The sequence below is a fragment of the Lepidochelys kempii genome, chromosome 25 (genome assembly GCF_965140265.1).
Source record: "Lepidochelys kempii isolate rLepKem1 chromosome 25, rLepKem1.hap2, whole genome shotgun sequence".
Lineage (NCBI taxonomy): Eukaryota > Metazoa > Chordata > Testudines > Cheloniidae > Lepidochelys > Lepidochelys kempii.
In genome coordinates this window covers 2319462-2337635 of record NC_133280.1, presented here as the reverse complement: position 1 = coordinate 2337635, position 18174 = coordinate 2319462, and the positions used below count along the sequence as shown (strand labels likewise).

At 50.3% G+C, this 18174-nt stretch overlaps 1 protein-coding gene across 1 annotated transcript in view; it reads left to right on the top strand.

Moving 5' to 3' along the window:
- The first annotated feature begins 588 nt into the window (after positions 1-588).
- LOC140903365 (zinc finger RNA-binding protein-like) overlaps positions 589-18174 on the top strand; it is a 93232-nt gene continuing 75646 nt past the window's right edge. Inside the window, exon 1 of the mRNA XM_073324582.1 lies at positions 589-1084. Coding sequence (XP_073180683.1) covers positions 1020-1084 — 65 coding nt within the window. The 5' untranslated portion in view covers positions 589-1019. The remainder of the gene's footprint in view (positions 1085-18174) is intronic.

The window sequence follows — 18174 nt, the reverse complement described above, 5'->3', positions numbered from 1 at the left end:
TCAACTACCTGAAAGGGGGTTCCAAAGAGGATGGAGCTCAGTTGTTCTCAGTGGGAGCTGATGACAGAACGAGGAGTAATGGTCTCAAGTTGCAGTGGGAAGGTCGAGGTTGGATATTAGGAAAAACTTTTTCACTAGGAGGGTGGTGAAGCGCTGGAATGGGTTCCCTAGGGAGGTGGTGGAATCTCCTTCCTTAGAGGTTTTTAAGGTCAGGCTTGACAAAGCCCTGGCTGGGATGATTTAGTTGGTGTCCGTCCTGTTTTGAGCAGGGGGTTGGACTTGATGACCTCCTGAGGTCCCTTCCAACCCTGATCTTCTGAGTCTATGATGGTGACATTTCAACGACATGCAGCAATGATGGCTTCAGAGACAGCGCGGCAGCATCTGTACCTGTCATCATGACGTTGCAGCGCGGTGCGGTGATGTCACGCATGCAGTGATGGTGGTTGACAGAGTGGCACCCTAAGGCCTCTCCGGTGATGGTATCTGACGTGGGGCAAGGGTGTTGTCTGAGGCATTTGATCACGCGCGGGGACATCACACCCTGCGGTGCCGTGGGGGCGCTGCACGGGGATCTCAGCATGGCCCTGTGGGGAAGCCTGCGGCGACGGATGCCAGGTGGCAGGGCGGGGCTGTGAGCTGCCCCGTCACCAGCACCCTCTCCTGGCAGCACCCTCCTGCAAGGTCACCCCGGGGTGCCCCGCTCTGCTAGCCCCCCCATCTGGCAGCAGCCAGGCGGGGCAGCCCGCAGTGCCCTGCTGCACCAACTCCCGGCCAGGCAGCCGGGCTCCAGCGGCCTCCCGCCCAGTAACGGTCGCTCTGTGCACGCGCCCCTCAGAGGTGGCACGAGCCACCCCGCGAAAGAGCGAGGGGGTTTCACGGGAGCGCGCCCCCGCGAGGGGGCGAAGGGAGCGCGCGCGGCCGTCACGTGTTCCCGTGCTCCCTGCCGCCCCCCCCCCGCCGGCCGGTCCGCCTCCTGTGCCGCCGCCGCGGCCCCGCCGCTTTGTGCAGACGGCAAGATGGCGGCCAGTAACTACTACGGCTTCGCGCACGGGGCGGCCGCGGCCGCCGGGCCCCAGTACAGGTACGGGGCGCTCCCGCCGCGCGCGGGCCGGGTGGGGCCGCCGCGCCCCTCCGCCCCGAGCCGCGCTCAGGCAGCGCCTCTGCCCGGGGGGTGGCGCAGGTGCGGGGCGAAGCAGGGAACCGGCACGGGAAGGCTCGGGGCGCTGCCGATCCTCCGGCCCCCTTCCTCCACTTCAGACGGCTAAAATGGCGGCGTGGGGAGTCAGGGGGTCTGCCCCCCTCCATCGCTACCCTCCTGCTCTCCCCGCCCCCCCCCGGGGGTCTGCCCCCCCCCGTCGCTACCCTCCTGCTCTCCCCGCCCCCCCCCGGGGGTCTGCCCCCCTCCATCGCTACCCTCCTGCTCTCCCCGCCCCCCCCGGGGGTCTGCCCCCCCGTCGCTACCCTCCTGCTCTCCCCGCCCCCCCCCCGGGGGTCTGCCCCCCCGTCGCTACCCTCCTGCTCTCCCCGCCCCCCCGGGGGGTCTGTCCCCCTCCATCGCTACCCTCCTGCTCTCCCCGCCCGCCCCGGGGGTCTGCCCCCCCCGTCGCTACCCTCCTGCTCTCCCCGCCCCCCCCGGGGGTCTGCCCCCCCGTCGCTACCCTCCTGCTCTCCCGCCCCCCCCCGGGGTCTGCCCCCCCGTCGCTACCCTCCTGCTCTCCCCGCCCCCCCCGGGGGTCTGCCCCCCCGTCGCTACCCTCCTGCTCTCCCCGCCCCCCCCGGGGGTCTGCCGCCCCCCGTCGCTACCCTCTTGCTCTCCCCGCCCGCCCGGGGGTCTGCCCCCCCGTCGCTACCCTCCTGCTCTCCCCGCCCCCCCCCGGGGGTCTGCCGCCCCCCGTCGCTACCCTCTTGCTCTCCCCGCCCGCCCGGGGTCTGCCCCCCCCCGTCGCTACCCTCCTGCTCTCCCCGCCCCCCCGGGGGTCTGCCCCCCCCGTCGCTACCCTCCTGCTCTCCCCGCCCCCCCGGGGGTCTGCCCCCCCCGTCGCTACCCTCCTGCTCTCCCCGCCCCCCCGGGGGTCTGTCCCCCCCCATCGCTACCCTCCTGCTCTCCCCGCCCCCCCCCCATCGCTACCCTCCTGCTCTCCCCGCCCCCCCCGGGGGTCTGTCCCCCTCCATCGCTACCCTCCTGCTCTCCCCGCCCCCCCCGGGGGTCTGCCCCCCCCATCGCTACCCTCCTGCTCTCCCCGCCCCCCCCCGGGGGTCTGCCCCCCCCGTCGCTACCCTCCTGCTCTCCCCGCCCCCCCCCCGGGGGTCTGCCCCCCCCGTCGCTACCCTCCTGCTCTCCCCCGCCCCCCCCGTCGCTACCCTTCTGCTCTCCCCGCCCCCCCGGGGGTCTGTCCCCCCCTCCATCGCCACCCTCCTCATTCCCCTGCTTCCCCTTGCTCCATCGCTGCCCTGCTGGTCTCCCCACCCATCCTCCCTCGCCACTCTCCTCATCCCCCTCCTCCATCGCCACCCTTCTGGTCTCCCTGCCCCCCCTCCACGGGGGTCTGCCCCCTCCTCCATTGCTACTCTACTGCTCTCCCTGCCCCCCTCCATCGCTACACTCCTGCTCTCCCCCACCCCCTGGGGATTTGCCCCCCCCCATTGCTACCCTCCTGCTCTCCCCGCCCCCCCCCGGGGGTCTGCCCCCCTCTCCATCGCCACCCTCCTTCTCTCCTGGTCCCCTCCATTGCCACCCTCCTCATTCTCCTGCTTCCCCTTCCTCCATCGCTACCCTTCTGCTCTCCCCACCCCCCCCGGGGGTCTGCCCCCCTCTCCATCGCCACCCTCCTTCTCTCCGCGCCCCCCCGGGGGTCTGCCCCCCCTCCATTGCTACCCTCTTGCTCTACCCGCCCCTCCTGGGGGTCTGCCTCCCCCCATCGCTACCCTCCTTCTCTCCGCGCCCCCCTGGGGGTCTGCCCCCCCTCCATCGCTACCCTCATGCTCTCCCTACCCCCCTACGGGGGTCTGCCCCGTCCTCCATCGCCACCCTTCTCTTCCCCCTGCCCCTCCCACGGGGGTCTGCCCCCCTCCTCCATCGCTCCTGCTCTCCCCGTCCCCCCACGGGGGTCTGCCTCTCTCCTCCATTGCCGCTACCCTCTTCCCCCCCCCCCACGGGGGTCTGCCCCCCTCCTCCATCGCCACCCTCCTTGTCCCCCTGCCCCCCCACTGGGGTCTGCTACCCTCCTCGTCCTCCTGCCCCCCCACAGGGGTCTGCTCCCCTCCTCCGTCGCCCCCCTCTTCGTCCCCCTGGCCCTCCCGTTCCTCCGTCACCCCCCCTCGTCCCCCTGACTCCCCTCCTCCGTTGCCACTCTCCTCATCCCCCTGTCCCCACATGAGCATCTGCCCCCCATTCCTCCATCACCACCCTCTTGCTCTCCTGGCCCCCTCCATTGCCACCCTTCTCATCCCACTACCCCTCAGTTCCTCCATTGCCACCCTCCTCATTCTCCTGCTTCCCCTTCCTTCATCCCTGCCCTGCTGGTCTCCCTGCCCTTCCTCCCTCGCCACTCTCCTCATCCCCCTCCTCCATCACCACCCTTCTGGTCTCCCCGCCCACCTCCATCATCACCCTCCTCATCCCCTTACCCTCCCCATTCCTCCATTGCCACCCTCCTGCTCTGCCTGTCCCCCACGTAGGGGTGTGCTCCCCTTTCTCCATTGCCACCCTCCTAATCCCCTACCCTGTACATTATGGGGGTCTGCCCTCTGCATCGTGCCTCATCCTCTGCCCCACACAGGTGGAGTTCTGCCACTGGATCTGCCCTCACCTCTCTCCCCTTTTCTTCATTGTCATCTTCCTCATCTTCTGACCCCACATGCAAGGGTCTGCTCCCCTTCCTCAATCCTTACCCTCCTCCTCCCTCACCCCCCCCATCCTTGTTTCCTACTTGACTGGGAACTGTACCCCTATCCCTTATAATTACCCTGGCTGCTCCACCCTCATCTGTCTCAGTGCTTTCACACACTGGAGGCTCATTTCCTAGCTCCTCTCTTCAGACACACTGTGGTGCTTCCACGCCCTCAACCCTTCCTTTGCTTCCCTTTCCCTGCCTTCAGAGGATCTCACCATTTGCGCGCACATAAGTGGCTTTGCCCTTTCTTCAGATCCGCTTGCCTTGCTCTCTTCCCACATCTACTACCAGTGGGGCTCTCCCACGTGATCAGCCTTGTCCTCTCATTAATCCCCACCACAGTATTCATCCCTCTGTTCTCACATCCACTGGGGCGTGTCTGCTGATCTTTGTCTGCTCTTCATTCTTCACATGGTGACAGGTTTCAGAGTGGTAGCCATGTTAGCCTGTATCAGCAAAAACAATGAGGAGTCCTTGTGGCACCTTAGAGACTAACACATTTATTTGGACATACACTTTCATGGGCTAAAACCCACTTCATCAGATGCATGGAGTGGAAAATACAGTAGCAGGTATATATACACAGTACATGAAAAGATGGCAGTTGCCTTACCAAGTGGTGATGGGGGTCAGTGCTAATGAGACAGTTCAATTAAAGTGGAAGTAGTTTATTCTCAACAGTAGAATACCAAGGAAGGAAAAATCACTTTTGTAGTGGTAATGAGGGTGGCCTATTTCAAACGGTTGACAAAAAGGTGTGCGTAACAGTAGGGGGAAATTAAGTTTTGTAATGACCCATCCGCTCCCAGTCTTTATTCAGGCCTAATTTGATGATGTCCAGTTTGCAAATTAATTCCAGTTCTGCAGTTTCTTGGGGTTTGTTTTCGACTTTTTTTTGTTGAAGAATTGCCACTTTTAAATCTGTTATTGAGTGACCAGGGAGATTGAAGTGTTCTACTGGTTTTTGAATGTTATAATTCCTGATGTCAGATTTGTGTCCATTTATTCTTTTGTGTCGAGACTGTCCAGTTTGGCAAATATACATGGCAGAGGGACATGATGGCATATATCACATTGGTAGATGTGCAGGTGAACGAGCCTCTGATGGTGTGGCTGATGTAGTTAAGTCCTATGATGGTGTCCCTTGAATAGATATGCGGACAGAGTTGTCACCGGGGTTTGTTGCAGGGTTTGGTTCCTGGGTTAGTGTTTTTGTTGTGTGGTGTGTAGTTGCTGGCGGGTGTTTTGCTTCAGGTTGGGGGGCTGTCTGTAAGCAAGGACTGGCCTGTCTCCCAAGGTCTGTGAGAGCGAGGGATCGTCTTTCAGGATAGGTTGTAAATCCTTGATGATGCGTTGGAGAGGTTTTAGTTGGGGGCTGTAGGTGACAGCTATTGGCATTCTGTTACTTTCTTTGTTGGGCTTGTCTTGTAGTGGGTGACTTCTGGGTACCCTTCTGACTCTGTCAGTCTGTTTCTTCACTTCACCAGGTGGGTATTGTAGGTTTAAGAACACTTGATAGAGATCCTGTAGATGTTTGTCTCTCTCTGAGGAATTGGAGCAAATGTGATTGTATCTTCGAGCTTGGCTGTAGACAATGGATCATGTGGTGTGGTCTGGATGAAAGCTGGAGACGTTTAGGTAAATATAACGATCAGTAGGTTTCCAGTATAGGGTGGTGTTTATGTGACCATCGCTTGTTAGCACTATAGTGTCTAGGCAGTGGATCTCTTGTGTGGACTGGTCCAGGCTGAGGTTGATGGTGGGGTGGAAATTGTTGAAATCCTGGTGGAATTCCTCAGGGGCCTCCTTCCCATGGGTCCAGATGATGAAGATGTTATCAATGTAGTGCAAGTAGAGGAGGGGCGTTAGGGGACGAGAGCTGAGGAAGTGTTGTTCTAAGTCAACCATAAAAATGTTGGCATACTATGGGGCCATAGAATCATAGAATATCAAGGTTGGAAGGGACCTCAGGAGGTCATCTAGTCCAACCCCCTGCTCAAAGCAGGACCGATCCCCAATTAAATCATCCCAGCCAGGGCTTTGTCAAGCCTGACCGTAAAAACTTCTAAGGAAGGAGATTCCACCACCTCCCTAGGTAACGCATTCCAGTGTTTCACCACCCTCCTAGTGAAAAAGTTTTTCCCGATATCCAACCTAAATCTTCCCCACTGCAACTTGAGACCATTACTCCTTGTTCTGTCATCAGTTCCCACTGAGAACAGTCTAGATCCATCCTCTTTGGAACCCGCTTTCAGGTAGTTGAAAGCAGCTATCAAATCCCCCCTCATTCTTCTCTTCTGAAGACTAAACATCCTCAGTTCCCTCAGCTTCTCCTCATAAGTCATGTGTTCCAGTCCCTTAATCATTTTTGTTGCCCTCCGCTGGACTCTTTCCAATTTTTCCACATCCTTCTTGTAGTGTGGGGCCCAAAACTGGACACAGTACTCCAGATGAGGCCTCACCAATGTCAAATAGAGGGGAACGATCACATCCCTCGATCTGCTGGCAATGCCCCTACTTATACATCCCAAAATGCCATTGGCCTTCTTGGCAACAAGGGCACGCTGTTGACTCATATCCAGCTTCTCATCCACTGTAACCCCTAGGTCCTTTTCTGCAGAACTGCTGCCGAGCCATTCCGTCCCTAGTCTGTAGCTGTGCATTGGATTCTTCTGTCCTAAGTGCAGGACTCTGCACTTGTCCTTGTTGAACCTCATCACATTTGTTTTGGTCCAATCCTCCAATTTGTCTAGGTCCCTCTGTATCCTATCCCTACCCTCCAGCGTATCTACCACTCCTCCCAGTTTAGTTTAGTGTCATCTGCATAGATGCATAGCATGGGTATCGTCACAGAACCTAACCTCATCAGCCACACCATCAGGGGCTCATTCACCTGCACATCTACCAATGTGATATGTGCCAGCAATGCCCCTCTGCCATGTACATTGGCCAAACAGGACAGTCTCAACGCAAAAGAATAAATGGACACAAATCTGACATCAGGAATTATAACGTTCAAAAACCAGTAGAACACTTCAATCTCCCTGGTCACTCAATAAGAGACTTAAGTGGCAATTGTTCAACAAAAAAAGGTCAAAAACAGAGTCCAACGAGAAACTGCAGAACTGGAATTAATTTGCAAACTGGACACCATCAAATTAGGCCTGAATAAAGACTGGGAGTGGATGGGTCATTACAAAACCTAATTTCCCCATGCTAATTTCCCCCTACTGTTACGCACACCTTCTTGTCAACTGTTTGAAATGGGCTGCCCTCATTGCCACTACAGCAGTAATTTTTTTCCCTCCCTTGGTGTTCTACTGTTGAGAATAGCCTACTTCCACTTTAATTGACTTGTCTCGTTAGCACTGACCCCCCACTTGGTAAGGCAACTCCCATCTTTTCATGTACTGTGTATATATACCTGCTACTGTATTTCCACTCTATGCATCTGATGAAGTGGGTTTTAGCCCACGAAAGCTTATGCCCAAATAAATGTGTTAGTCTGTAAGGTGCCACAAGGACTCCTTGTTATTCTTGAAATGGGGGCTCTAACTCCACAGGAGTCCTGCTATTCCTTGTTATCTCCAGAGGACTCTGCCTTTTCCAGGGATTTCCTTACTAATCCATCATGCCCCAGGGTGTTTAGTCTGTTGCTTCCCCAGGGCTTTGCTTGCTTTGCTCCTGTATCTTCCCCCAAGTGCTTAGTCCTTCCTAGGGATCCCCTTATCTTAACTGATGCTTCCAAGAATCCTTTCTGTTCTCCCATCAATCCTTAGGATGCATTCTGTCACCTCTCTTCTCATCTTTAGGGGGTGCTCTGCCTTCAGGGATTCCCTCTATTCCCACATGTCGCAGGGTGCTGTACCTCCTCCAGAAATCTCCATTCTCCATGTTTTTGTCCTCCCTTTGTTCAGTATACTACCTTCCCAAAAATGTCCCTTCTTCCCTGTCTTTCTTCTCCAGGGCTCCTTTCCTCTTTCTCCTCCCAGGGATGCTCTGCCTCACCCCATATCCACCTCACTCCCTTGTGGTGCTAATCCTCTCCCTGCTTTCCTCTTCCAGCTTGGGCACTCAGTCTTCTCAGAGGATTCCCTTTATTTTCCCCTCACTCCCACCCTCATAGGTTTCTCTGCCTCCTTAAAGGCTCCATCTGCCCACCCACCTTTACATTCTTTCCTGCCAGTTCCCCCAGCATGCTCCAAGATTCCACCTGCCTAATTTCCCAACTTCTCTCCTTGGGGCTTGCTGCCTCTAATAACCCTCTGTAGCTATTCTCCCCTGAGATGCTCTGTCCAATGATGTCTTTGCCTGTTTCTCCTAAGCCCCACCCCATGCTTTCGTCCAACAATTCTTCTTTCCTTCATGTTCTCTGTATCCTATGGGTCCCCGTCTATCGTTTCATCCCCCTCCTGGAGGGCTCTTCCCTCTGCAGAGATCTATTCTGACCATCTCCCTTTCCTCAGGGTGCTTTGTCTCATGGCTGGGGTGGGGTTGCATTGCCTCAGAGTTTCTTGTCCATAGGGTATGTCTTCGCTGCGGAGTTAACTCAAGTTACTTTTAGCCTACCTCAGTTGAGAATTGGCACACTGCTGAATAACACTCAAGCTGCTTGTGTCCACACTGAAGCAGTGCTCATTTGTGTGTGGGACTAAGACCTTTCGGGGCATATCTCATGTTTCTTTGCATGCAGTAAGCTGAGCTGCTTCAGGAATTCTTTCCCAGTGAAGTGTGGGAGAGTTTGTCAGTTCTGTCTGAGCACATTTGGGGAATTGTGAGAAGGCATTGGAGTACTAGTGGCACTCAAGTAGAGCTAGCCTGGATTCACAGTGCAGAGGGATTGTGTTAGCACAACTTGTCATCTGCCAACTCTGCCAGCCAACTCTAAAGCAGTACCCCATGAAGGTAAGGGTTTTGTGTGTGGATGATCTCAAATTAAGGGCAACACTTGAGGTAACTTTGCAGTAAAGACAAACCTTAGTGATTGCTGCTTTCTCCCAGGATTTCCTTGTTTTCCATCTTTCCAGGATTCCCCCTCCCAGTTGCTATGCAACTACTGCTGTTTATTGTCCTTGAGTTTTGAAAACATTTTGCCGGACTCTAGCAGTCCTTTCTTCTCTCTCCCTGCCAAAACAGTTCCCAACTGGAGCTGTAGGGAGGAAGCAAACCATACAGTTGGAAACTCCTCTCCACCCCAATATTTCCAAGGAGGTTTGCATTTGTCCTTTTCCCAGTCCAGCTTACCGTCTATGAAATGTCTGACTAAATGTTGGTTTCTAATGCATTTTTGACAGGTGTTCATGCAGTTATAGCACTTAGTATAAGACTGCAGTGTAGCTTTTAACCTGTCCAGTGAGTTGGAAATGATTCACCAGTGCAATTAAAATCCTGTAAATTTGTCAACTTCTCCAGCAGAGTTGGTGACCACTTTCTTGGTCATGGAATTTTAAGATGATTTAGTTGGGGATTGGTCCTGCTTTGAGCCAGGGGCTGGACTCAATGACCTGAGGTCCCTTCCAACCCTGATATTCTGTGGTTCTAAGATATGTCCCAGAGTTGGTATAAAAAGGGTTTGGCTGTTTGTTAAGCATGTGGGATTGTGAGAAACACCAGTCAACTTGACAGTTTCAGTACTTTGGATGCCTTCCTGAAGAGTAATATTTTGCTACTACTGCTAGCAGCACATTTTCAGTAATGGAAAATGCACGTGCCACTGGTGTGTTTGGAGCAGCGTGTTTGACTATTTCAATTGTATTTGCATTCTCAATACCATTCTTGGCATGTTGCTTGCCAGTTCTAGCTTGTATATACAAAGAGACCTAGTTGCATACTATTAACCTGGCATAGTCTGCTCTTAAACATATTTAAGGACTGCATCTGTGTTTTCAACCTGATGTGGAAAATACTGTGAATTTGCCAATTTGTCAGTGAGAAAATTCAAACTATTTCTTGTCACTTCTCCACTGATAGAAACTAAGTTACTTAAAGCATTTGAAGATACTATACTGAGCAGTAATAAACATGAAAAACAAGCATATGTCTGAATTAATTCACTTGTAAAAATTTGAATGCAGCTGCATTCTCAGTATTCTGGTTTGGTTGGTAAAATGTACCACAGCTGCATGTGTGTGACACCACCGTTAGTATGCAGTTCTGAATGTCTTTATTAACTGCTTTAAGAGCAGTTTGAGATAGTAGCTTGTCAGTCTTGGAAGGATTGAATATTAATAAATTCTTGTGTATCACAGCAACACAACCTCAATAAGTAGAATCCTATAGAAAATGGATGTTGTGTGACATTTAAATAATTCAAATGTTTCCATATTATGTATTTCTGCTTGGTTGATGATGGTTGACGCTCTCACAATTAGCCCATTAAATTAGTTTACATAGGTACTGGACTTCCAAGTATATATTTCTCGTTATCTTAAGTATAAGGAATGTGGCGGTATGAACATCATGAAGATAACTTATTAGATGACTTAACTTTTATGGCACCTATTTACCATCTAACACATCTCTGACAATACCATGAAAGATAAACTCTCACAATTAAAATTGCTGCATTCTAATACTTTGAAATAACAGGGTTTCACACTTGCAACAAACTGGCTCTTAACTCTAAAGTGAGGATACTGCACAGATCTCATATCTTTACCTCTAAAGCCTTGGCTGTAACTATTTCTACCAGTGTAAGTCTGTAGAAGTTCAAAGCCCTGTTGAATCCAGTTTTGGAGTGAAATGAAATAGAGGGTATGAGAAACTTTGCAGGATGCTTGGCCATCCAGACTTATTAGGGCCTTAAAAACTGAAATGGAAACCTTAAGTGCTGAATACCTACCAACAGGCAGCCAGTGTGTAGTTAGCCATCAGGTAGACTTGCTCCACTCTTATCACAACCAGTTGCTCTGTTGCAGTCCATAGCTGACAGATCAGCTTCTTAGATAGCCCTATAAAAGTAGCACATTACACTAATTCTATTGTGAGGTTAAAAGGACTGTCCCACAGTTACCAGGTCAGAATGCAAGCAGAAGAGTTGCATTCTAGCAATATTACTGAGATGGGAAATTCCCACACACAGATGCTTGACGTCTGATCTTCTACTGTTAGCCCATATCAAGGCTAGATCCATCATCCTACTGAAGCACCTCCTTGTTTGAAAGTGGAAGGCATAGGGAAATACTATTCTGTACACATCACCTACTTGAACCAATCTGCATAATTTAAATCTTGCAAGGGTTCAGTGTTGGCCAGTTTGTCATTCAGTCCCAAACATGTCAGATACCACCATAGTCAAGAGATAAGAGAAATATACAGTGGGGTATCATCAGCATAGTAATGATAACCCAAGCCCTATCTTTCAAAAATCTCTCCCAAAGGCAATATATAGACATTGAAAAGCACCGGAGTCAAAACCGACCCATGGGGAACTTCACATGCAATCCCAGTACAGGCAGACGGAAGATCACCCATCGCCACCGACTGGGAGCACTCTGTCAGGTATGACTAAAACCAGTTCAAAACGGTCCTGGTCATACCCAGCCTGGCCTTCAGGTGATGCAGTAACATAGTGTTCCACAGTAGCAAATGCTGCAGATCCCATATCACCAGTAATGAAAGGCCTCTCCTGGTGAGATCCCTTACAACCTATGTTGACCAGGGCTAGCTTGGTGTGTATTTTAGGAAAAGTTATTTCTTTATCTAATTGCTGTGTCTGCTGCACCAAACAATACATACTACAGAAGACAGTATTGCATCTGTGATTTAAAATGTTTTAATTAAGAACTTCAGACGGATGTTACCTCATCTGACTATAAGATCCCAGGACACTATCCATTATAATTTGACCTGAATGCAGAACACGGTTTCTAGAAAAAAGTGTTCCTTATTTGGAGTTTTTAGGATATCTCAAATTACATTAGTAAATGGTCACCAGGTGTGTTTCTCCCACTTTTACAGGATATTTTAAAGGGAATTGACTGAGCAATCTTGAATAATGAAGGCACAAGAGAATATTATAAGAATTTATTATAAGAGAATATTGTAGGGTGACTGTTACAATCAAATTTCAAGGTAGTTGGGTAATTTATTCTTGATAAGTTACTGAATATAGTAGATTCATTTTTTTTAAAGAACTGGTAATATTTTTAATTCTTTAAAATGTTTACATGTAACTCAGTTTTTTTTTCTTTAATCTAAGATGCCTGTTTTGAAGTCTCTTCACAAACAGTGGCTCTTGGTATTTGTTCTCAAGATTCTTGCTTCTCTTTGAACTCCAAATCATTTGTTGATTAGTGTATTTTGGGGCTAATTCTTTTCATCAGCGTATAGAAACAAAATTAAGATGGAGTACAAGAACATCTCCAAATTAACATCTTTGATTATTATGTAGTGTGGTTTTTATTTTTTACTGGTTTCTGATGTTCCAAATATCTCATTGTGGGATAAAGTTAGGATAGTGCAGTGTCACATCTGAACCTGAAAAAGTTGATTTGAAGCCATAGATTATTCAATGACTCTCTAATTTTGATGTTTTAAAAACAGATTACTTGTCCATTGGTTTTGATGATAAAAACCTGTGGCTTCAAACCTACATGCATAAATATCACAGGTGCATCCAAGAGGATTGTCACAACAGTTTTTATCTTTCTCCCTAAACTCTTGAGTGGGAGTAGAAAGATGCATGATCTTGCAATAGAAAATGTGTTTCTTTGAAAAATGCATTTGCCCATGGTAAGTTAATCATGTTTTTTATAAAAAAAAAAAAAAAAAAAAAAAAAGCTTAAATTCTACAGAAATGTATTTTGTTAAGGTACCCTCAAGTTTCAGAAACTGTCCTGGCGTTAATGTGGGAATTGATTTTTCAAGGGGTGTTCATTGCTGCAGCAGAGTGAAATTAACAAGATTACATGGGTGTTAATGCAAAAAACTGTCAACAGCAATGAAACTGATGTTCATACTCCTGCTTGGAAAGATATTACTAGCAGACACTTGAGTTACTCATAGGAGAAAAGGGCTCAAAAATGGGAGTCTTGTGTAAGAGGTGGAGTAATGGAAACCCCTGGTATTTTGAGTTAACTCTTTGCAGCAGCCAGGAGAGAAGAGAGAACTCCATCTTCCTTATGTTAGAAACAGGATTTAGATCGAGAATTCGGAATGCCTGAAAACTGTCTCCAACTGGTCCATGAGCTTTATGAAGGTTGCACCACCACCATCCGCTCCATGGAAGGAGAGACGCCTAAAATTCCTATCTGTAGCAGTGTGAAGCAAGGCTGTCCGCTCAGCCCCATCGTTTTCAACTTAGCCATGGAGCTGCTCATTTGAGCCATCTCCAGCAGTTTAGATTGTTTTGATCTGTGCAGTAGTAGAGTGAATATCCTGGCCTACGCAGATCTGGTCCTGATTGCAGACAACCCTGACGGTCTCCAACAAATGCTCGATGTCACCAGCCAGGCTGCCAACTGGATGGGACTCCGCTTCAATGCTAGGAAGTGTGCATCCCTGCATATCGATGGCAGTAGAAGGAACCCGGTCCCGGCGACACCCTTTCAGATCCAGGGTGAACCATGATGTTCCTCGAGGACAGGCAAGCTTACCAACATCTTGGCACACCCTCGAGTTTCCTTGTCCAGCAGACACCTAAGGACACCATCATGGAGATCCTATAAGACGCGGCCAGGATCGACTCCTCTCTACTAGCACTGTGGCAGAAGATCAACGCCTTGAACACCTTCCTGATCCCCTGTATCTCATTTGTCCTGAGGGGTTCTGCCATGGCGAAGGTACCTCTTAATGCAGACAACACCATCAGGCAGCTAGTGAAGAAGCGGATATTTCTTCCCCAGAGGGCCAGCAATGAATTGGTGTATATGTTGCACAGACAGGGCGAAGCTAATGTCTCTCAAATGGGTGATCTGTGCGACGTTGTGGTGATCCCTCACGCCTTCTGACGTGCCCGGGTGCCATGGTGAGGAACATAGCAGAAAGTGCTATGCAGGATGTCATCAAGAAGCGAATTGCCAGGACCCTCTCCCATCAAGACGTTGCAACCTACCTGAGTGGCTCCCTGGAAGGTGAATTTGGAAGGGTGGGAGAGACTTGTGCCCGCAGTGCAATGACTGGAGAAGCATATCAGCTGCTGGTGGATGTGCTGCAAGGAACGTCAGGTGCTGGTAGTCCTGGTGCCACAGGTGAAGAATGCAGAGCACACAATCATAGATTAGGGTTGGAAGAAACCTCAGGAGGTCATCAGTCCCAGCCCCCTGCTTAAAGCAAGACCAGCCCCAACTAAATCATCCCAGCCAGGGCTTTGTCAAGCCGGGCCTTAAAAACCTCTAAGGATGCAGATTCCACCACCTCCCTAGGGAACCCATTCCAGTGCTTTACCATCCTCCTAGTGAAATAGTTTTTCCTAGTATCCAACCTAGACCTCCCCCACTGCAACTTGAGACCATTGCTCCTTGTTCTGTCATCTGCCACCACTGAGAACAGCCAAGCTCCATCCTCTTTGAAACCCCTCTTCAGGTAGTTGAAAGCTTCTATCACATCCCCACTCACTCTTCTTTTCTGCAGACTAAACAAGCCCAGTTCCTTCAGCCTCTCCTCATAAGTCATGTTCCACAACCCCCTAATCATTTTTGTTGCCCTCCGTTGGACACTCTCCAATTTGTCCACATCCTTTCTGTAGTGGGGGGGGAGGGGCCAAAACTGGACGCAATACACCAGATGTGGCCTCACCAGTGCCAAAGAGAGGGGAATAATCACTTCCCTCGATCTGCTGGCAATGCTCCTGCTAATACAGCCCAATATGCCATTAACCTTCTTGGCAACAAGGGCACACTGTTGACACATATCCAGCTTTTTGTCCACTGTAATTCCCAGGTCCTTCTCTGCAGAACTGCTGCTTAGCCAGTCCGTCCCAAGCCTGTAGCAGTGCATGGGATTCTTCCATTCTAAGTGCAGGACTCTGCACTTGTTCTTGTTGACCTCATCAGATTTATTTTGGCCCAATCCTCTCATTTGTCTAGGTCTCTCTGGACCCTATCCCTACGCTCCAGCCTATATGCCTCTCCCCCAAGCTTCATGTCATCCACGAACTTGCTGAGGGTGCAATCCATCCTATCATCCTGATCATTAATGAAGATGTTGAACAAAACCAGTCCCACTCCGCTTGCTACCGGCTGGCAAGTAGACATCGAGCCGTTGATCACTGCCCATTGAACCTGACAATCTAGCAAGCTTTCAGTCCACCTTATAGTCCATTAATCCAATCCATACTTCTTTAACTTGGTGGCAAGAATACCATGGGAGACCATATCAGAAGCTTTGCTAAAGTCAAGATATATCATGTCCACCGCTTTCCCCATATCCACAGAGCCAGTTATCTCATCATAGAAGGCAATCAGGTTGGTCAGGCATGACTTGCCCTTGGTGAATCCATGTTGACTTTTCCTGATCACCTTCCATTCCTCCCAGTGCTACAAAATGGATTCCCTGAGGACCTTCTGCATGATATTTCCAGGTTTCAGAGTAGCAGCTGTGTTAGTCTGTATCCGCAAAAAGAAAAGGAGTACTTGTGGCACCTTAGAGACTAACCAAATTATTTGAGCATAAGCTTTTGTGAGCTACAGCTCACTTCATCGGATGCATGCAGTGGAAAATACAGTGGGGAGATTTTTTATACACACAAAACATGAAACAGTGGGTGTTACCATATACACTATAACGAGAGTGATCAGTTAAGGTGACCTATTACCAGCAGGAGAGGGGGAAAAAACCTTTTGTAGTGATAATCAAGGTGGGCCATTTCCAGCAGTTGACAAGAACATGCGAGGAACAGTGGCCGGGGGGGGGGGAATAAACATGGGGAAATAGTTTTACTTTGTGTAATGACACATCCACTCCCAGTCTTTATTCAAGCCTAATGTAATGGTGTCCAGTTTGCAAATTTATTTCAGTTCAGCAGTTTCTCATTGGAGTCATGATTTTTCCAGGGACTGAGGTGTGGTTGACCAGTTTGTAGTTCCCTGCATTCTCCTTCTTCCCTTTTTTAAAGATGGGCACTATATTTGCCTTTTTCCAGTCGTCCAGGGCCTCCCTCAGTCGCCACGAGTTTTCAAAGATAATAGCCAATGGCGCTGCAATCACATCACCCAACTCCCTCAGCACCCTCAGATGCATTGCATCCGGCCCCATGGACTTGTGCATGTCCAGCTTTTCTAAATAGTCCTTAATCTTCGATGGCTGCCCCACCACTGATGGCTGCTCATCTCCTCCCCGTACTGTGCTACCCAGTGCAGCAGTCTGGGAGCTGACCTTGTCTGTGAAGACGGAGGCAAAAAAGCATAGAGTATTTCAGCTTTTTCCAGTCATCTCAGTAGATTGCCTCCTCCATTCAGTAAGGGTCCCACACTTTCCCTGACCACCTCCTTGTTGGTAACATACCTGTAGAAACCCTTCTCATTACCCTTCACATCCCTAGCTAGCTGCAATTCCAATTGTGCCTTGCATGCTTGAGTAATATTTTTATACTCCTCCAAAGTCATCTGTCAATGTTTCCCCTTCTTGTAAGCTTCCTTTTGGTGTTTAAGCTCACCAAAAATTTCTCTGTTAAGCCAAGCTGGTCACCTGCCATATTTGCTAATCTTTCGGCACATCAGTATGGTTTGTTCCTGCGCCCTCAATAAGGCTTCTTTAAAATACAGCTAGCTGTCCTGGACTCCTTTCTCCCTTACATTAGCCTCCCAGGGAATCCTGCCCATCAGTTCCCTGTGGGAGTCAAAGTCTGCTTTTCTGAAGTCCAGGGTCTGTATTCTGCTGCTCTCCTTTCTTCCTTTTGTCAGGGTCCTGAACTCAACCATCTCATGGTCACTGCTGCACAGGTTGCCACCCACTTCTACTTCCCTTACCAATTCTTCCCGGTTTGCGAGCAGCAGGTCAAGAGGAGCATGGCCCCTAGTTGGTTCCTCCAATAGTTGCACCAGGAAGTTTGTGCACTGCTGTATTGCTGTCCCACCAGATGTCAGGGTGATTGAAGTCCCCCATGAGAACCAGGGCCTATGATCTGGAAACTTCTGTTAGTTGTCCGAAGAAAGCCTCACCTACCTCATCCTATTAGTCTGGTGGTCTATAGCAGATGCCCACCATGACATCACCCTTGTTGCTCTCGCCTATAAACTTAACCTTGGACTGGAGCTCTGCGCAATCATACTGCTCTCTGACATACAGTGCAACTCCTCCACCTTTTCTCCTCCGCCTGACCTTCCTGAACAGTTTATACCCATCCATGAGAGTGCTCCAATCATGTGAGTTGCTCCAACTCTCAGTTGTTTATCATATCATAGTTCCTTGACTGTGACAAGACTTCCAGTTCTTCCTGCTTGTTTCCCAGGCTTCTTGCGTGCATCACTCCGAGAGCTAGAACCATGCTGGAGAGGACCTTGAAGGATGCCATCCGCTGCCAATATCTGGAAAACCTGAAACGGAAGCCGGACCAGGGCAAGGTGTTTGAGGAGACATGCAAGTGGGACGCCAGCAATCACTTCCTCCCCGGGAGTAGCTTTCCCCAATTTGCCGACTGGAGGTTCATCCACAGGACCCAGTTCAACTGTGTTCCACCGAACGGAACAGACTGTTGTGGAAACTGGGACAAGTGATGTAGGAAATGTGGCTGTGCCAATGAGACGCACATCCTGTGTAGTTGCAAGTCTCATTCCAGAGCCTGGCAGCTGCGACATAACATCATCCAAGATCGCCTAGTCAGAGCCATACTGCCACCTGTGTGGAAGGTGGCCGTGAACTCTGCAATCCTTGGAACCGACAGTCAACTGCGACCGGACATAGTCATCACCAACGAAGAACAGGAGACTGTCATGATGGTGGACCTCACAGTGCCCTTCGAGAACAGGACCCTGGCCTTCCGCAACTCCTGAGCTCAAAAGGTGGAGAAATGCACCCGTCTGGCTGAAACCTTAAGAGCTGAGGGTTACCAGGTTCAGACACACACACTGATCGTCGGAGTAACGAGTGAGTGTTTCGGGAATGTGGAATCAATGCTACGCTCAGCTGATGCAGCAGCTCATGGTGTTGGATGCCATCGGGTGATAGAGGGACATCTACCTAGAACACATCACCAGACATTGACAATACCAGGAGAGATGAGCTGGAGTGATGAGAAGCAAAATCGGAAAGTCACTGAAATACTTCTCTGATGGATTCTATCTACTAAGGTTGAACCCATCCTAAATGCTCAAATACTGAGAGACAATGTACACTCATT